The sequence below is a fragment of the Melopsittacus undulatus genome, chromosome 16, assembly GCF_012275295.1.
Source record: "Melopsittacus undulatus isolate bMelUnd1 chromosome 16, bMelUnd1.mat.Z, whole genome shotgun sequence".
Lineage (NCBI taxonomy): Eukaryota > Metazoa > Chordata > Aves > Psittaciformes > Psittaculidae > Melopsittacus > Melopsittacus undulatus.
In genome coordinates this window covers 5,436,913-5,456,372 of record NC_047542.1, presented here as the reverse complement: position 1 = coordinate 5,456,372, position 19,460 = coordinate 5,436,913, and the positions used below count along the sequence as shown (strand labels likewise).

At 52.5% G+C, this 19,460-nt stretch overlaps 1 protein-coding gene across 1 annotated transcript; it reads right to left on the bottom strand.

The window, feature by feature from the left end:
* Positions 1 to 265: 265 nt before the first annotated feature.
* LOC101874108 (potassium voltage-gated channel subfamily A member 3) lies at positions 266 to 2,076 on the bottom strand. The gene has a single exon (XM_005142151.3). It carries the CDS (start codon positions 2,021 to 2,023, stop codon positions 266 to 268), a length of 1,758 nt encoding a protein of 585 aa, XP_005142208.1. The 5' UTR covers positions 2,024 to 2,076.
* Between the last annotated feature and the right edge of the window lie 17,384 nt (positions 2,077 to 19,460).

Genomic DNA, 19,460 nt, shown 5'->3' with positions numbered 1-19,460 from the left:
TCTGTCTTCATCTTCCTCCTCTTTTACCTCTGCGCCGTCCTCCGGAGAATCTGAGATCCTTTATTTGGCTCTTTAGAAAGGAAGGAGCTACAAAAATAAACGTCTAAACCCGAGGGCACACAGAGACCGACGATGGTGCATGTTCCACACGACACCGAGGACACAGTCACTTTGCATCATTAGTGTTGGTTTGATTTGTTTACCTCAGCCTCAGATGTTGTTGCTGTTTGGTTGGGTTTGGTTTAGGGAAGGGGGGGGTTGATTTTTAAACATCCGTAAAGACCTTTTTGATGTTCACACAGTTGGGATTGTTCGTGGTTGTGCAGTTGCCTGTTTTAAAGGCAGCCTGTTTGAATGCACTGTGGTTGATCCCCCCTTCCTCGATCACCATGTACTCGGACTTGCTGAGGGTGGAATTGCTGCGAGCCTTCCTCATCTCCTCGCTGGAGGAGAGGTGCTGGCAGCTCCCAACGTGCATGTACTGGGCTTGTTCCTCACCTTCCGTCTCCCGGTGGTAGAAGTAGTTGAAATTGGAGACTATGACAGGCACGGGGAGGGCGATGGTCAGTACCCCAGCGATGGCACAAAGAGACCCCACGATCTTGCCCCCAATGGTGATGGGATGCATGTCCCCATAGCCCACTGTGGTCATGGTCACCACAGCCCACCAGAAGGCATCAGGGATGCTACTGAAGCCTGAACTGGGGTCATCAGCTTCTGCAAAGTAGACGGCGCTGGAGAAGAGGATGACGCCAATGAAGAGGAAGAAGATGAGCAAGCCCAGCTCCCGCATGCTGGCCTTGAGGGTCTGCCCCAGGATCTGCAGCCCCTTGGAGTGCCGGGACAGCTTGAAGATACGGAAGACCCTGACCAGGCGGATGACTCTGAGGATGGCCAAGGACATGGCTTGCTGGCCATTGCCTTGCCTCTCAGCCAGCTCGGTGCCCAGCGTGATGAAGTAGGGAATGATGGCCACAATGTCAATGATGTTCATGATGTTCTTGGAGAAGGTGGCCTTGCTAGGGCAGGCAAAGAAACGGACCAGCAGCTCGAAGGAGAACCAGATGATGCACAAAGTCTCTACCACAAAGAAAGGGTCGGTGAAGGATGACACCATGGAAGTAGCCGGGGACGAGGCGTTGGTGAAGACATCAGGTTGGAGAGGACCACCACCCATCCCAAATGTGCCCCCAGTTCCCTCATAGTCGTGGTCATCCCTGAACTCTGGCAGGGTCTCCAGACAGAAGATGACAATAGAGATAAGGATGACCAGGACAGAGACAATTGCAATGCCTCGGGCTGGCCCAGAGCTCTCGGGATACTCAAAGAGGAGCCACACTTGGCGCTGAAACTCCTTGTCGGGAAGCGGTCGCTGCTCCTCCCGAATGAACCCCTCATCCTCCCGGAACTTCTCCATGGCCTCCTCCCCAAGCTGGTAGAAGCGGATCTCCTCGGAGAAGATGTCAATGGGGACGTTGACGGGTCTCCGGATGCGCCCACCCGACTGGTAGTAGTAGAGGATGGCATCGAAACTGGGGCGGTTTCGGTCGAAGAAGTACTCGTTGCGCAGGGGGTCGAAGTAGCGCATCCGCTTCCGAGGGTCCCCCAGCAGCGTCTCGGGGAACTGCGCCAGGGTCTTCAGCTGGGTCTCAAACCTCAACCCCGAGATGTTGATCACCACCCGCTCGCAGCACTCGTGCTCCCCCCCGCCCGTGGGCTGACCCGTGGGGACGGCGGCCGGAGCCTGGGGGTGATCGTAGCGGTCCCCCCCGAGCGCAGGGTGAGGATGCTGCTGCGGTTCCTCCAGCAAAGGGTCTCCGCCGCCTCCTCCCACCACGGTCATGCTGCCTTCCTCCCCTCCGTCACCTTCCTCCTCCTCTTGCTGGGGGGCCGGCTGCGGGGCGGCGGGGGGCAGCGGCTCGGTGTAGCCCAGGTTGTGGTGGCTGCTGGTCGAGCCGCCCCGCGGATGGCGGCTGCAGGAGGAGGCAGCCGGAGAGTGGAGCAAGCTCCGGCGCTCGTCCATAAAGGTGTGGGGCGGAAGGGGAAGAGGGGCGGAGGAGCGGAGAGGCGGCAGCGAAGCCTCTTCTTCCTCCTCTTCCTCCTCCTGCGGGCGGAGAGCGAGAAGCCGCCGCTCAAGGGCTCCGGCGGCGGCCGCGGCTCTGAGGAGCGGAGGCTCCGCTCAAATAGTCCGCCCCCAGCGCTGGCGCCGCCCCGATCAGTCACTGCTAGAGACACCCACAGCACCCGGACCTGCCCCACAGCACCCGGACCTGCCCCACAGCACCCGGACCTGCCCCACAGCATCCGGACCTGCCCCACAGCACCCAGCGCTGCCCCACAGCACCCTTCCCCATGCCAACCTCCCGGAGCATCCTTTGATGCTCAGCGCGTTGCAAGCAGGCAGAGGTTTCATTCCTGGCAGAACCATTGCCTGGGAAGAGCGCTCCTGCCCTTCCCATGGGAAGGGGAAATGTGGTTTTTCTTCTTAATTTCGATGTCTGCTGTTGGTTTCCCGTCTCTATTTCCAGCCGTGGTGGGGCTGTGGGTAAGGGAAAGCAGCAGCAACAGCCACAGCCATCAACAGTTGCTCTGAATCAGTGTTTTGACTGGTGCTGGGGTATTTGTTTGCTGTACAGAAGACAGAGTGTGTGTCTGTGTCTGCGTGCACGTGTGTGTGTAAACATGCATGTGCATGTGTGTGTTGGCACACATATGTGTGTGTGCATCCCCTGGGAAAAGAGAAGTGAAGCTGAACCAGCCTGAGCGAGGCAGCTTCAGGCTGATCCCAAACCTGCATTTCAGATGTCCTGCAAGGAAGTCTCTGAGTTTTGCTGCTTTCTGCCTCCAGTTGATCTGATGGAAATAGTTCAGTTCTGGTCAAAAGGGCTGAGGTGTTTTGGCTCTGCAGGAGCTTCTGCCTTAGATCCAACCTGAACTTGCCCTGTTGAGTTTGAAAGTACAAACAGCTCAGGATCTTCGACCCAACCCCCAGCTATTCCCTTGCACGGGGCTTCTTTAGCACCCTCCTTCCTCCTTGACATCTCGCCTCCCTCTTGCTGAGCCCTATCACCTTTCAAGCAGCCTTTTGGGGTTGTCCATCTCCCACCAAACCTCTCCTTGTCCCCCATTAGCACCAGGCAGCAGAGCAGAGGAGTTCAGCACCTGGTGCTGTGGAGCAGCATCTGCCCTGCTCTTCCCTCCTCCTGCTTGAATGGGAACCTGCCTCCATTGAGAAATCTGGGACAAATCTGTTCCTCCTCATTTTGAAGGATCAGAAACCTCTCAGCTCAGAGGTTGTGACAGTAATACCTTAATGCACTGTAAATGCATTGTCTCTCCTCCCATGGCAGGGAACACACAAAACCCCGGCTGCTCCATAGAGGCAGCACAGCATTAACCCACTGACAGGGTTACTCATGGCATGAGAAACATGAGCTCTACCTCTGTACTCATAACATGGATAAACGTTACAGATCCAGGCTCCAGGTTGTCACTCAGTCACTGGTCACGGCCCAGAGCCTTTGCAGACAGGAATGTTGGTGTCAGAGAGTTCAGCATCAGCCCAACTTTGTAAGGTCAACTTGGAGCCTCTACAGCTAAAATATACCTTACACAGCTAAAACGTGTAGACAGATGCTCTAACCCTGCTCTGGTTTGGTTGCTTCAGCAACCTTCAGCCCTCCCTGAGCCTTCAACTGCCTCTTCCCCAGCAGATTATCCCTGATTTAATTAGGAATATTTGCTTAGCAACTGGGGAATAAATCCAACAACACAACTTCATGCTCAGCCGGAGCAGTCCTGCCATCCTCACCTTCTCCTTCATGGAGACAGGAGATGGGAGCATCCCACAGTCCCTGAGGCTCACATCTTTGCAGGAGAGCCATTATCCCAGTGTACACCAGGATGGGGTCACTGACCCCATTCCCAGAAATCTGACATTCCATGTCCTCTACAAGCCATCAAAGCTCTGGGATAACATCTGGGATAAGACAAATTCTTCATCAGTGCCATCCATGGAGGCCAAAGGAGGGATGAGACCTGCATCTTCATTAGTCAGCATGGATTTAGTGCTCCAGCTCTAGAGCACACAGCATTCCTGCCCCTGTGTTAGTCAGACTCCGCGTGTAACTCAGTCGTGGAGTGAATCCTTCAATCACTCCGTGCCTCAGTTTCTCTCTACATTAAGGGAATATTTCTCGCCTCCCACCTCGAGTCTATTTAAATCCTGCACCAGAAGCCTTGTGCTGTGCTCACGGCTGCAGAAAATGAGAAAAACACTGAAATTTGGGAGAGGGAGGAACATTGAATGCTGTCTAAACACTGCAGCTTGCTCAGCCCTCAGCACAGGTACAGAGAATCGCTGAGAGCTCCATAGGGATAACTGATGCCTCTCTTTAACAGGGTATTCAGCACCAAGAGCAACAGGAAGCCAAACACATTGGGATCCTCTCCTAAAGGCAGCATGTCTTCCAAGAACAGTCCTTGTGGTTAATAGATGGGGAAGTGGGAATTGAACTGCTCACCCAAAATAACAGGAGCTATTTCTCGTGGTTCTTGCTGTGGATTTAGCAATGTTCCTACTTGGCCACTAAGGAACAAGGTTTGGTGGCTAAAACAAATCAGCCAAGTAACTGTATTGCTATTATTTCACCCAGTGACTGTTGGCTTTAACAGAGCTAAACCCCATGCAACTCTTTGGGGATGGAGGAGTTACAACTCAGGCTATAGTGAGACCTATTTTAATACCCTGAAACTGTGATTAACTGGGTGGGATTATGGTGGCCAAACAATGTTAATGCAGATTCCAGTGGAATGGCGATCACGTTCCAATGGCTTCACAATGCCAGTGAAATGATACCCAGCGAGTCCTTCCACAGCTCCTGTTGCACGGCATTAGTTGGTCATTAAGTGATAAGGTTACATTGACAAAGCAATTTAACCACAAATCCAGGGAGACAACAGGGCAGTGTTACTGTGTTTTCATTAGGAAGGTGGAAGTGTCCACAGGAGTCCTGCATTTCAGTGATGGGGAGGAGGAAAGCAGGGGAACGTTGGGGTGTGAGTTATAAGGACACAAATCCCCACTGTGCAGGTGAGAGGTGACTGCTCCCCCCAGGAATAATTTATTCCATGGATGTCACTTCTCATTGGGGTTGGTGACAGTGACCCAGGAGGATGGGCTCAGCCTTCCCAGCCTCCTGGAGCTGAGTGAGTGGCAATGCCACCCCATGGCAGTGAGAACTCTGGATATCAGCCCCTACAACCAGACCCAGCAACTACTCCCTGTGTAAATCAATGCTGTTGGAGCACTTTGTCCTAAAATACATGCTCAGTCTCCTCCCAACAGCTGGCTTTTCAGAGGATGCTCAAGATACCCAGGGTGAATTGGTGCCAAATTCCCTCCAGTGGCACAAACAACCCTGACTTTGCATAGGAACACTGGGGAATCTCTAAGTCACCCTGTGCCACAAAGCACCCCTTGTGCAGGCTCCAAGGTTGATTTTAAAACATGCACATTCCGCCTTTAGCCACTTGTATCCCAAAACCAAAACTGCATCACATAAATGAAACGATTTTCCTGTGCTGGGATGGAGTCGGTTTCAACCCTCCCTTTCCCTGGCACCAGGCACCAGCAATGAGATCAGTGGCAGAGCCAGCAAGGAGGAGGTTTATGGAGGGCACGGAGCTGTCTCACGCGAGCACAGGCTCCCTGTGCAGTGCTGTGCTGCTGGGAAAGCTAACAGGGACTTTCAAACTGGGTTTTGTCTCTTGCATTTTCTGCCTTTCCCCAATCCTCCCAATTCTGCCATGACTTTTCATGTGCTAGTTCAGTGAACATCATGTTAGAGAGGACAGAGATGTAATCTAAGCTTGCAGGAGCTGAAACCCAGGAGCAAATAACAAGGGATGAGGCATTGCCATCATGTATTCAACTGGGACATGACTTCCATCAGCACATGGCTTTGGGATCATTGGGAAGAGCCAACATTCAGCAAGTTTGGTGTCAAAAAGGAGCTTGCATGAGGAAAGCAGCTTAATGCAAACACACATTCACCTTGGGGACAGGCAAGCTTGTGGACAGCCACACTTGTCCCCCACAACATCCCTGTCCCATAAGGGACAGCAGGACTGGGGAAGTCCAACGCAGCTTTGAGCAGCCATAGCCCCTAAAATAGAAACTGAGGAAGATCTCTGGGTTCCACCAAAATCACACCATCTGTTTTGCCTGATAGGAAACTGCTGGTGATTAAAATGGGGAGCACAGAGGGTGGGGGATGGCTGACAAAGAACAGGAGCCCCCTTTTGTAGCTCAGCATGGAAAGACACAAGGTGACTCCTGCCTGGCTGCACGTTATAGGGATGCTCCAGTGGGTTGGATCCCTCAGGGACAGGGTCCTCAGGCTTTCAGTCTCAAAGGGAATGGTTAAGTAAAGGATTAAACTTGCGTAAATTACCAGGCAAAATACATCAGTGCAGCTCTGGCTTCCTGGTCTAAGTTAATACTGTGCTTTGGAACAAACACCCTGGCAGTGTTCAAGGCCAGGTTGGACACAGGGGCTTGGAGCAGCTGCTCCAGTGGAAGGGGTCCCTGCCCATGGCAGGGGTTGGAGCTGGATGAGCTTTAAAGTCCCTTCAACCCAAACCATTCCATGATTCTATGATTCTAAGTGTTAATATTGTCATAATTCACTTTCTAGCTGGCAATCCAGGGGAAATTCTCTCCTGCTTGAAGTCCCTTCTGTGTGTCCTCAGTGAATGTAACCCTCGATCACCAGTGCTAGGAACTGGTTTGTTCTAAACAGCCTCTCCCTTGCTGTAACATTGCTTTTTGGGTGTCATTTCCCGCAGAGGAGACGCATTTGTGCAGAGCTTACAGCTTTTAAGCACAGGCAGTGAGTTTGGGTTTAGCTGGAACATCTGGATGTGGTGGATCTGCATTTAGCTGGAACATCTGGATGCTGCTGGATCTGCAGAGCCTGCAGGTACTGAATGAGGAAAAGACTTCCTTTCCAGCTGGGAATACCTAAACCAGCCAATATTTGGAGCAAAGGGATGAGTGCAGCATCATGGGGGGGTCTGCAGGGGAGTTCAGAGCCCCCATCTCTGCAGCTCAACCCTTAAGCAGGTTTCCTCCTTTTTAGCTGCAGTACTTCCCTCTGGGATCTCCCTGCTTGCACAGCACGTTCCTGAGAAACCCTGCTCGGAAATTGCCTCATATTATGGGATGTTTGGAAGGAGGAACGCACCAAAAACAGGGTGAGAGGGAGCAGATGAGTCACTTCTCTGTCTTCTCAAGCCCTCTCCTCAGGACCAGGGGTGCTGCAGTGGGTGCTGGTGCTGCCAGAATAACACCCATGGGTGCCACAGGGACCTGCTTCATTCTGCTGACCAGCATCCTTTTTGGCAAGAACTAGCAATAATGACAGAGATCTGCTAAGAACTAACCCAGGATGCTGTCAAATGACTTGTCTTATGCAACCGGCAAAGCAAAAGTAAAAGCCACCACGTTCCTCTTTGTTTCCCCAAGCCCCAGATGACCAATATAAGCCATTTGGAGGTGATTTCTTTGCAGGGTGGGGGGGATTCCTAGAGTCTGGCTTTATTGTTTCCTTTGATATACCAGGGAAAGCAGGTCCTGGCTCAGCGTGGGGACACCAGGAAGGCTGATGTGCTCTGTCACCTGTGACAGTAACCCCAGCAACAGCTCTGCTACCGGCAGAGATGATGCTGACTCACTGCCTGCTTCACTTTTGCAGCTCACCCTTCACAAAGAGCAGTGCTGGAGGAGTCCTGCTATTCCCTGCCTCTAACCTTCCCCTTCCAAAGAACTGTGAAGAACCCTCAGTTAAAACTGAACACATGAAAGAGAATCTCAGTGAATACGAAGGCAAAGTTTAAATCCTTCCCGTTCCAAAGGCAGGGCCCAACATGAATTCACTGAAGTCATTACAAAGAGAAATGACTCCTCAGAAGGGTTTGCTGCAAATATAAATCACTGAGTTATGAACAGAGATGGCAAGAAAGGGGAGGAAGCTTGAGAAGACCCTCTTGAAAGAAGAATTCTGTCCAAAATGACAAAGCTTCTTCTTTGCTTTGACTTTAGTTCTTTGTCTGCTGCTTGTTTTTGGTTTTTAATGCAAATCTTTGCTGTTTTGTTCCCTTTGCTCTCCTGGGGAAGCACAAAATGAGATCCAGATCAGCCAGAGAGGAAACCAGTTGCCTTTGCCTTTTTCTCACAGCTTTTGCTTCTGGTAAGGTCATTTTGGCTGGAGAGTGATGGGAACAGCACAGGCAGAGCACGGAGGTGTTGGTGGGAGCAGGACCCAAGAGTCCTTCCAGCATTCCAGAGGGGAAAGAGCAGGGAAGGAGCTGACATGTCACAGGGATCCCCACCAGGACACACTCTGCAGCTGAGAACACAGCTACATGACACCCTCCTACTAACAGTGAATTTAGGGATGCTTTTCAACTGCCAGGATTTGCTCCTGCTTTTGATGCACCCATTTGGTCCATCATGAGGAGTGCCATAGTCTTGAGAGACATGGTCAAGTCCGGGCTGAATTCCCTCTCCTCCTAACCCCCCCAGTGATGGAAGAGCATCACCTTTCACTCAGAGGCTGAGTTTCCAGCCCTCATGCAGAGCAGAGGCAGCAAAATCCCTGCACGAGACACTATTATTGTTATCATCTTCCTCATGAGGTGCCTGATGGTTTCAGAGAGGGGGAAGAACTGAGCTGTGAGTCACAGCTGGGAAATGCACGAGGGTGGCAGAGCCTGGTGGAGAAAATCAGCCCCAAAGATCCCTCCTTGCTCAACACTTATCCTAAGCCAGGATCCAACAGGGAAATCCTGTGAAATCCTCCACTTTCTGTAGCACACACAACCATGTTCAGCACAGCAGGAATACAGCAGTGTCAGAGCCCAGGGCATGCGGATAATGTGGGTCTGGGGATACAGCTGGTCATATAGATCCTACTCATACCCTACACACACCTTTCTTCCCAAATCACCCACTTTCAGGTGACAGCCATCACCTATGGATAAGCCTCCCTAGGAGTCTCTGTGCCATAAGCCCGGGTCCCTCCAGCCCCAGCATGCCATGGAGATGCTGGGGCAGACCCAACCTGCATCTCCTGATCCCAGCACAGGATATGAGTGAGGAAATGTGCATTTGACCCCATGCCCTCTACAACAGGGTTTGGGGCTGTACCTGCCTGGGCTGCAGTCCCAGAGCATGAGCACAGGTCATGGAGGGGCTCCTGCCCAGAGAAGCTGTGGCTGCCCCATCCCTGGCAGTGCTCAAGGCCAGGTTGGACACAGGGGCTTGGAGCAGCTGCTCCAGTGGAAGGGGTCCCTGCCCGTGGCAGGGGATGGAGCCTGAGGAGCTTTAATAGCTCCCTTATGGCAGCAAAGGCTGTGAGAGGCATCTCTGCAGAGCTGAACTGGAAATGCTGTTTAATGAGGATGATTCACAGGGGCTCCCAGCCCCGTGCCAGCCGTGGCTCTGCACACAGGGCACTGCCCTGCATGGACATTTCATCATGGGGGAGCTCACAGCATCCAGTATCACCCAGCTCACTGCAGCGTCTGGAGCTGAGACCCATCTCTGCTCATCTAAATCTGCACCACAAAGAGGTGAGAGGGGTTTTTGAGCACCCAAGTTTGCACTCGACTCAGTGCCCACATCTCCCTTAGCCCATCATTAGTCCATAGAAGACTTTGGGACTATATCCCAAGATGACACACAAATGGGGTGAGGGAAGGACTAAATCCCACATCCCCTCATCCCTGTCACTGAGGCTCTGCTATGCCCCTGTGGAATGGTGCCTCAATCTCCCCATCTTTACAATGGGTTGCAGGTATCAACCTTCTGTCATGAAACGCCCTGAAATCTAGGGAAGATGTGATTATTTACACCACCCTAATGGCATTTTAGAGCCCATTGGGACTGTGGCTGGATTTCTAATGCTTGTTAGAAAGAGCTAAAAGCTTTTTTCACTGGTTGCTTGATGACTTTCCAGCTCTCTTCGATGTGCTGTGGCTTTATAACCCTTCCACGTGATTCACTTGCATTTCTGCTGCGGGTCTTTAAGAGCCACCACACAGACTTTGTGAATGGATTGGAGGAGATGGAGCAGTGATTCCCCTCGGAAAGCTGCTCCAAGTCTCATTAACCCAAATCCCTGCGGGGAGAAGCCTCAGCCTCACACTTGTGAGTGAAGGACCTGAAAATAACAACTTTATAATAATAATAATAAATAACAGGGTGGATGCTTGAACCCATGAAGTGCCTCTGATGGGGTTTGTGTGTGTGTGTGAGGGAAGGTCCCAAAACACAAGTGACAGCAATAACTGAGGCTTTTATCAGAGCATGAGTGTGAGGAATAATTCAATCGCTGCTGTGTTACGTACAGCCTGATTTAGCCCCTCATTATGCATTTGGCAAGTGCTTGGCATAACAAATCCATTTAAAACAGCACAGGAGACTCGAGTAATTCATAATGAAACTCCAAATCAGGATTACAAGGCAAGGCTGAGCCTCTCATGCTCCAGTGAAGGGGATGGAGACGGAGCCTGTGATGAAGATGAGCTGAGAGTGGGCATGAGTCAAAGAAGCTGTGGCTGCTCCATCCCTGGCAGTGCTCAAGGCCAGGTTGGACACAGGGGCTTGGAGCAGCTGCTCCAGTGGCAGGGGTTGGAGCTGGAGGAGCTTTAAGGTCCCTTCAACACAAACCAGTCTACGATTCTATGAATAGGCTGGAGGAAGCCTTGGAGCCTCTGCAGTCACCTTCCATGTGCCCTTGGATCAGGGATTTGAGTCTGACTCTCATATCAAAATAGCATCTGTGGTGTTTGTATTTCACAAGTGAGAGAGACAAGTTCTGGTCTGGGATTGCTGTTGGGTGTCCCTGACTGTATCATGTATTTGTCTCCCTACTAAAGCAACAGCCCCACATAGAATCATAGAAACATGGAATGGTTTGGTCTGGCAAGGCCCTTAAGCTCATCCAGCTCCAACCCCCTGCCATGGGCAGGGATGTCTCATCCTAGGCCATGCTGCCCAAGGCTCTAGTTTCCTATAAACTTCCCCCTGTAAAAGCCCCTTTGCCACTGTGGCACATGAGCTACTGCAGCAGTGTCATCCCTCTCTGCTGAGACACAACACTCCCCTGTCCCCCAGATATCACACAGTCTAACAGGCTTCAAGCAGTGAGATGGGGGAAGAGGCATCAGATGAGTCACATTAGTGACATGGGCTACCCGTAGCAGGATTGGGGTGAAAGTGAAGCATGTAAATCCCAAAAGGCTTCACAGAAATCCCTACACATGCCATAAATCCAGCTCACGATGACACGCTTAGCAGAAATGACCCGGCTGCTGTCCAAGAGCACGGAGGGAGGCAGAGCCTGGCATAAACTGTGCCTAAATCAGGCTTTATGCACCCAAACCAGCAGAGGAAGGCAAGAGCAGGTTCTCAAGGAGCTGTCTGCTACCTCTGTGCACTTATCCAGCTGGGATTAGCAGTGCCTCCCACCCTTTCACATTTAAATACAGGGTTTCAGGCTAACAAAGCAAAAAGCAAGGCAGAGACAAGGCTTTGCTCAACTAGAGCTGGATAATTAGGGATGACTAAGAGGGGGTCCTGTGGGGAAGTGCAGAGAGACTCTTGCACACCCCGGCTGATAGAGCCACTGCAGCCATGGGATGGATCATATGGGGGCTTCTGGCATCCTGCTGCTCCAAGTCACAGCCTCTCTTCATTCCAAGTCTCCAAACATGCTGCTTTGCTCAAACATCTGGATTATAAGAGGAGTCTATAGGGAGTGTGCTGGGCTGAGAGCATCCATTTCCTCCTGCTCCTTTGAAGAGGTCCCAAATACGCACCGGAGCCAAGTGGGTGCCAGTGGGATACAGGCACAGCTGGGAGGGCTGGGAAGTCCAACTTAGCTGGAGCACTTCAGGAAAACCAAGCTGGAGAGGGGCTTTGGGCAAGGGATGTAGGGACAGGCCAAGGGGTTGAACCTGCCCAAGGGGAGACTCGGCCATCTGAGGTCAAGGAGTTGGTTTCTTATCCTATTTTAACACTAGATGGGACCACGTGGCAGAAAGAGAGAAGAAATGCAGTTGGCCAAAGCTGTTGATTCAATTTCTATTTGCCTGTTTCAGTTCTGTTTGATGCTGAAGCTGTTACTTTCGATACATCCCACAAAGATGCTGCACTGCTCTTCTGTGCATTAACCAAGCAGAGCAAGCTCAGCAGTGACCAAATCCTGTCTGGTTCTTGCTCTAATCCCCACTCTCTCCATTTTACCTAATAATCTCTGTGTTGCTCTATTTATACTGCTCTGCTGACCTCGTGCCTCTCCTGCACTCCCTGTCTAGGAAAGCCAGGGATTAGGCCTGTGCTTTATGCAGGTATATACCCAGGTGATGTGTTAAAATCCTGGCTTCAGCCTCACAGTCTCACCTGATCCTTTTGGTTTTCCTTGGGTTTGGAGGCTGGAACTTGTGTGAGGTTTGAAGGACAAAGCCCCCACAGCAGCTCCCAGCCCCATCTGCAAAGGTGGGCACCCACAGGTGATGATGGGAATGAAGAGCTGGGCATCCTCTGGGTGTCATTTACACTCCTCATTGCAAACTGGCCCGACCATAAATACAAGCAGATAAGATAAAGAGGAAAACAGATCAATTTTAGCCATTGCTGGGTGGATGGGAAGGTTCAGTTCTGAGGCTTAAAGACCAACATTTGTGGGTCCAGGGATGGAGCTCAGCCAAGAGCAACAAGCTCATCCAGGAATCCTGCCACCCTTGGCTATTAGCTTTGCTTTAATACAGGTGCTACAGGACACAGTTCTCCATCACTAGTCTATCCTTGGGGAGGCTGTGATGACACAGACACCAGCCTGGTCCCTTCACCTGCACATTCAGCCACCTCCCTACATCACAGCTGATCCCCATGTCCTTCTCTGGGGTAGCACCCAGAGCCCCAGCTCCTCTCTGCTCTCAGTGTGTGACAAACTTGGGGATGTTTTCCAGAGAGCAGAAAACCTCACAGATTTCCCTGAGTCTTCCCCCAGATGCCTTCAGCTCCTGACCAGCCTCTTACAGAGCCACATGCATTCAAATCAGATGCAAATCTCTCCACCGCAGGAACGGTGATAGGAGCTTTTGTGCCTTCCCAGGCGTAATTGCAATCTGAGGACTGTTCTCCTCTAAGAGAAATGTCTATTTAACCTCTGTGCTATTTAGAGGTGGTTAAACTCCATATGTCCATCTGCAGCAGCCAATAGGGAAGCACTGAAGGAAGCTGATAGCATCTTTCATTTCTCGTGGGTAACCCCACGGCTGCTCTGCTGCCAGCCACCTCATTTCCCATTGTACAAGGCACCAGCTGCATCCTCCCAGGTCCTAACAGCCCAGTTTCTATCTATTCAAAGCCTGTCATTTCTACCAGCATCATTAACAACAAGATTTGGGACAAAATGTTTTGCACCTTGGGTTTTTGCTCATTGTATAGTCACAGCTGGGAGAAGGAGGTTTGTTTTTGGCTTTGCAAAGGAAGCTGCTAGGAGAATGACAGTCTTTGTTCTTCCTAGGGTGCTGGGAGAATTAGCACTTCCACAATTCAAGTCCTTAGGAGGCCATTCTGCCCCAAAGCTGTGAAGAAAATTGATTATAAGTTCCATTAAGCAAGTAGGGATGAGGAGGAGCTGGCACCACTGATCACAGCCCTGCTCACCTCCAACCAGCAGCCCAAGCACTGAGAGATCAGGCACCAGTGTGGAGAAAAATCCTTTCTGACAAGTTCAGCAGCACACTGAAGAGCTTGGACACTGAGAGCCAGGGCCAAGGCTCAGCTCTGGCCTCTGCATGCATGATGTGAGTGAGAGTCCCAACATAAGAGGGACCTGGAGCTGATGGAGAGAGGCCAGAGGAGGCCATGGAGCTGCTGCGAGGGCTGGAGCAGCTCTGCTCTGGAGCCAGGCTGAGAGAGCTGGGCTGGGGCAGCCTGGACAAGAGAAGGGGAGAGCTGAGAGCAGCTCCAGTGCCTAAAGAGGCTGCAGGAAAGCTGGAGAGGGGCTTGGGACAAGGGATGTAGGGACAGGCCAAGGGGAATGGCTTGAACCTGCCCAAGAGAGGGGAGACTGAGCTGAGCTCTGAGGCAGAAGCTGTTCCCTGTGAGGGTGCTGAGGCGCTGGCACAGGGTGCCCAGAGAAGCTGTGGCTGCCCCATCCCTGGCAGTGCTCAAGGCCAGGTTGGACACAGGGGCTTGGAGCAGCTGCTCCAGTGGAAGGGGTCCCTGCCCATGGCAGGGGTTGGAGCTGGAGGAGCTTTGAGGTCCCTTCCAACACAAACCATTCCATGATTCTATGATTCTGTGACAGTCACCCAGTATCAGGCAGCTGGGCTGCTGCATCAGACCCATCGTGCCCTCTCATATTATCAAAACACAATAAGGAGACTCCTGTGGGCCTTTTATCAGTCCTGCATGCATGGGACCATCTCTTCTTTGGGCTGATGCTCTAACCTCCACATCAGTAACACCAGAGTGCATCCACCTTTACTCACAACCAAAAGCTCTACCACCCACCATGGCCTTGCCTGCACACCTACTGAAAGACTGCTGTTGTTCTAAGAAGCTCCAGCTGAAAGTGCTGACTCTGCTTCGGAGACAGGAAGCTGAGGCCCAGGGTTTCCTCCAGCAGTCTCATCTCAGGAGCTACAAACAGATCTCTTACATCTGACATCAACGTTCAGGCCACTAAACCACAGGCACCTGTCAGCTCAGCGAGGCACAGCTCACAGCTGCAGCACCTCATCCCAGCAGCCTTTGCATAGGGAATGCTGGATTACCCCATGTCCCATCCCTCATGGTACAGCAGGATCTATTCCCAATGCAAGCATCTGGTCAGCATCATGTCACCAGGTGTGATGGGGGATGCTTGACGCACCAATATGCTGTTATTTTGAGGTGCTGCTCTGCTGCAGAGGTGTTTTTGTACCTTCTAAGTGGTGTGAACAGAGCATCAGGAGGAGGTGGAGATGCCAGGACACAGCCACGGGTTCAGCTGTGCAGTGGGAACAAGGTTCACACCTTCAGCCTGATCCATCACAGGCAGAAAAAGAAGCTTTCCCTTCCCATCCCATCCTATCCCATCCTGCTGTGGCTTGGAGGAGAGCTTGGGATGGGAGAGCTGACGAGCTTATTGCAACCTTACAGTACTGAAGAGGCCTATAAGAATCATAGAATCCCAGCCTGGTTTGGTTTGGAAGGGACCTTAAAGCTCATCCAGCTCCAACCCCTGCCATGGGCAGGGACCCCTTCCACTGGAGCAGCTGCTCCAAGCCCTGTGTCCAACCTGGCCTTGAGCACTGCCAGGGATGGGGCAGCCACAGCTTCTCTGGGCACCCTGTGCCAGCGCCTCAGCACCCTCACAGGGAACAGCTTCTGCCTTAGACCCAACCTGAATCTCCTTCTTTTAGTTCAAAACCATCAGCCCTTGTCCTGTAGCAGGCCCATCTAAAGGCTCCTGCATGGTTCACTGGAGCTGGATGAGCTTTAAGGTCCTTCCCAAGCTAAACCATTCCAGGATTCTATGATTTCTCAGAGATGAGAGAATCAAGTGCCCAGTAACATGCACACCTGCATCACCCCTTGGTGTCACCAGTGCATCTTCAACCACTTCTCACTGGCCAACCTGGACACCACCACCAAAACCCACTTGCTCGGCACAGGCAGATCCCAGTGCTCCCATTCCCATTCCAGTGCTTCCATGTCTCCTTCTCCCTTACCTGCCAACTCATACACTGGGCACGCAGCTGGAATCACGGAGGGGAAAGGTATGGGCCCACCAAGCCCTGCCATGAGAGGACACATTGTGCTGGGCTCCCTCCTGGCCAGGAGTTATTTGTCCTGTGGCATTCGGGAGGGTTATTAATACAGAAGCAGACAATAAACCCTCAGTGCTGGAGCAGCAGCTGACGTTGCTTCAGGAAACATGAAATCCTGTCAACAGGGACGTCAGCCCAGTGCTGGCTAAACCTGCCTTGTTAAGCTGGGCTCTATTTACTTGTAATAATCATTCTTCTATTAAACCTGATTGGGGGCTGCAGAGACAGGAAAGGAAAGAGGAGGGGATGTTGAAGCTGGAAGCCCAGGCAGGGACCTCCACTGTTGTCCTTTTCCTCCTCAAAATAGCCCTCACAACAAATAAATGTTGTTCCCCATCAGCAATTTCACCTTGGGGGGGATCCATGAACCCTCTGGCAGACCCAGCGCTACCCTGACCTGCCTCTGATAACTGAGTGATGCACGTTTATGGGATTACTCAGCTAATCCTTGGTAAATGCAGTTTGATTGCACTGAGGCTGCATTTAGAAAACAGCATAAAAAGCTTTGGGGATACTGGGATCCAAAGAGAGATGCTGGGAGGCAGGGGTTGGGAAACAGCAAATCCAGCAATCACCTAAAACCGGAGCCTGAGGGAGAATTTATGGCACCTGAAGGTAGCTGAGGGGAGGTTTCAGGGCTGCTGCCTTTACGCTTGGCTGTGCATTTAACACTGAGCTCTGACACCTTCACAGAGCATGAGGAATGGGTCTGAGCTTCATTCAAGCTTGGATTGGACCCAAAGCCCACCAGAAATACGTTCAGAGGGGGCTGTAGCACATAACAAGATGTTTCCCCACCTCTTCATGGCACGATTCCATGGGGAAACCCAGCAATGCTGCCAGTGAGGATGAGTTTAACAACCTGCACCAGACACCCCAAGAATGTCTCCAGTCACTCCTTATGTGCTCCAACACCTCCTGCTCCCTGTTGTACCCCAACCCTCCACTTCCACAGCAAGGGATGCTCCTTCCCCACCTCAGCCTGGGAAGAGCAGGATGCCATCCACAGCCACATGAGGAATGTAAATCCCTCCTGCAGGCATGGCCAGATGAGCTTCAAACCCCCGATGCCTCACCACAGACAGTGCTTTCCTTCCAGGCCTGCAGCAGCTCATCCTCTTGCTTTAATGTGACTTGACAGGATTATTTTTCTTCCCAGGTACAGTGTCTGTCTTTTCCTCTCTCTTTCTGCTTTTTGATGGCTGCAAAGCTGTCAGCTTCATCCTGCTCTGTGGCAGGGATGTTTGCAGAGGGCAGAGCTCTGTAATACCAGGGCTTTCATAGCAGGGAGAGCTACGAGGTGCTGGCTGCTTCCCTTTAATTGCAAGAGGGATCATCAGCTCCTGCTCCCATCTTTCCCATACAGCCAGCTCTCCATGGGAAACATGTATTTCCACAGCACCTTGCACAGGTGCACACCACAAATCACAGGTAGGTCCCCAAAAAATCCAGACCCTACAGATTTTAATGCAAAATAGGGACTGAATAGCTGGAAAGAGCCTGTGACATTCTGCTGCTGCAGCTGTGGAGGTGCAGGGTTACACAAGGCTCATGACCTGTACAGCTTGAGATGTACTTTGAAGATCACAGGATCCCAGCCTGGTTTGGGTTGGAAGGGACCTTAAAGCTCCTCCAGCTCCAACCCCTGCCACGGGCAGGGACCCCTTCCACTGGAGCAGCTGCTCCAAGCCCCTGTGTCCAACCTGGCCTTGAGCACTGCCAGGGATGGGGCAGCCACAGCTTCTCTGGGCACCCTGTGCCAGCGCCTCAGCACCCTCACAGGGAACAGCTTCTGCCTTAGATCCAACCTCAACTTGCCCTGTTTCAGTCTGAACCCATCACCCCTTGTCCTGTCACTGCAGTCCCTGATGAAGAGCCCCTCTCCAGCATCCTTGTAGCCCCTTCAGACACTGGAAGCTGCTCTGAGGTCTCCATCAGCTTCTCTTCTCCAGGCTGAGCAGCCGCTGACAAACACCTCTCCCAGCTCCCATCCCCTTTGCCACATCCCTTCTCAGCAGCAGCAGCCCGGCAAGCCCAGGCTCCATGGGCCAGATGGAGACCTTTAGGCAGGTGAGCACGGCTGGGTTTAATGTGCTGAATGATACTGTAGGAATCCTGCATCTGCCCTGGTAGCCCAGTGGTGCCTGCAGCAAGGCTCCATGGGGTTCCCTGTGTGGGGGGAATCCCTGCATGACACCAATACCCAGGGGGAAGAGAGCAAACAGGGTTCAGGTGGGGAAAACAGCCTATTTCCATAAGAACTCCTTGGGGAATGGACTATGGTCTCCTTGGAAGTTATTGAAGTGACAACGGGGACACCAGCCAACATCGAGGCCATAGAAGAGGGTTGGGTTGCTGCTCTCCTCCAGCAGGCACTGTCAGTGCTGTGATGCAGGTGACACAGGCTGGGATAAGGCTGAAGTCACCCCATGCACCCCACTTCACAGCATCGTGCTGCAGACCCCCCAAGCCACCCATGCAGTGGTAGCAAGCCGAAGCACCACTGCTGCCTGTGTTCCCATGCTCTATGGACACGTTTTCCACTGCAGCAAGGCAGAGAAGTCCCAGGAGCTCCAGGTCTGGCATCCTTCCCATGCACCGGGAGCCCCATGATGAAGGGGGGGCAATGGAGCTTCTGTGGATGCTGAGGGTGGCAGGATCCCTGGTACAAGCTCCAGCCTGCTATCTTTAGGAGAACACATGCTCTGCTCAATTCCTTCTGCTCTATTTCCTTCCTGAAACCCATCATGGTGCACGCTCACAGGGCGCAGAGGGAGGAGGGGGTTTTCCGTGTCCCACAGCAAGTGCTGACAGGACCAGTCAATGAGCAGTGAGCAGGTTGGCACTTAGTGGTGACACCATAACACAGCTCCTCCTGCTCAGGACCTTGCTGTCACTTCATAGCATCATGGAATGAACCAGCTCGGAAAAGCCCTTTCAGCCCATCCAGTCCAACCATTCCCAGCCCTGCCAAGGCCACCCCTAACCTATGGCACTGAGGCCTCGTCTCCGCTGTGTGAGCACTTGCAGGGCCGGTGACTGCAGCCCTGCCCTGGGCAGCCTGTTCCAATGCCTGAGCACCCTGTGGGGCAGGAATTGTTCCTCAGCTCCATCTAAACCTGCCCTGGTGCAGCTTGAGGCCGGTTCCTCTTGTCCCATCCCTTGAGCAAGGGGTGATGGGTTTAAACTGAAACAGGGCAAGTTCAGGTTGGATCTAAGGCAGAAGCTGTTCCCTGGGAGGGTGCTGAGGCGCTGGCACAGGGTGCCCAGAGAAGCTGTGGCTGCCCCATCCCTGGCAGTGCTCAAGGCCAGGTTGGACACAGGGGCTTGGAGCAGCTGCTCCAGTGGAAGGGGTCCCTGCCCATGGCTGGGGTTGGAGCTGGAGGAGCTTTGAGGTCCTTTGTATGATTCTATGACTCAGCCAAGCCTCTGCTTTGTCTCACTCACCTCCCGAAGTGCAGGATGTCACCGTCTACCTTCATCCCTGTCCTCTGCAGCCTGTGCTGTGAGCCGCAGCATCGGGATGCAGACGGATGTGAGGACCGAGCTGTGCCTCCTGCAGGGAC

Excerpts from the sequence above, each read along its gene's own strand:
- LOC101874108 (XM_005142151.3), bottom strand. The coding sequence starts at position 2,023 with ATGGACGAGCGCCGGAGCTTGCTCCACTCTCCGGCTGCCTCCTCCTGC.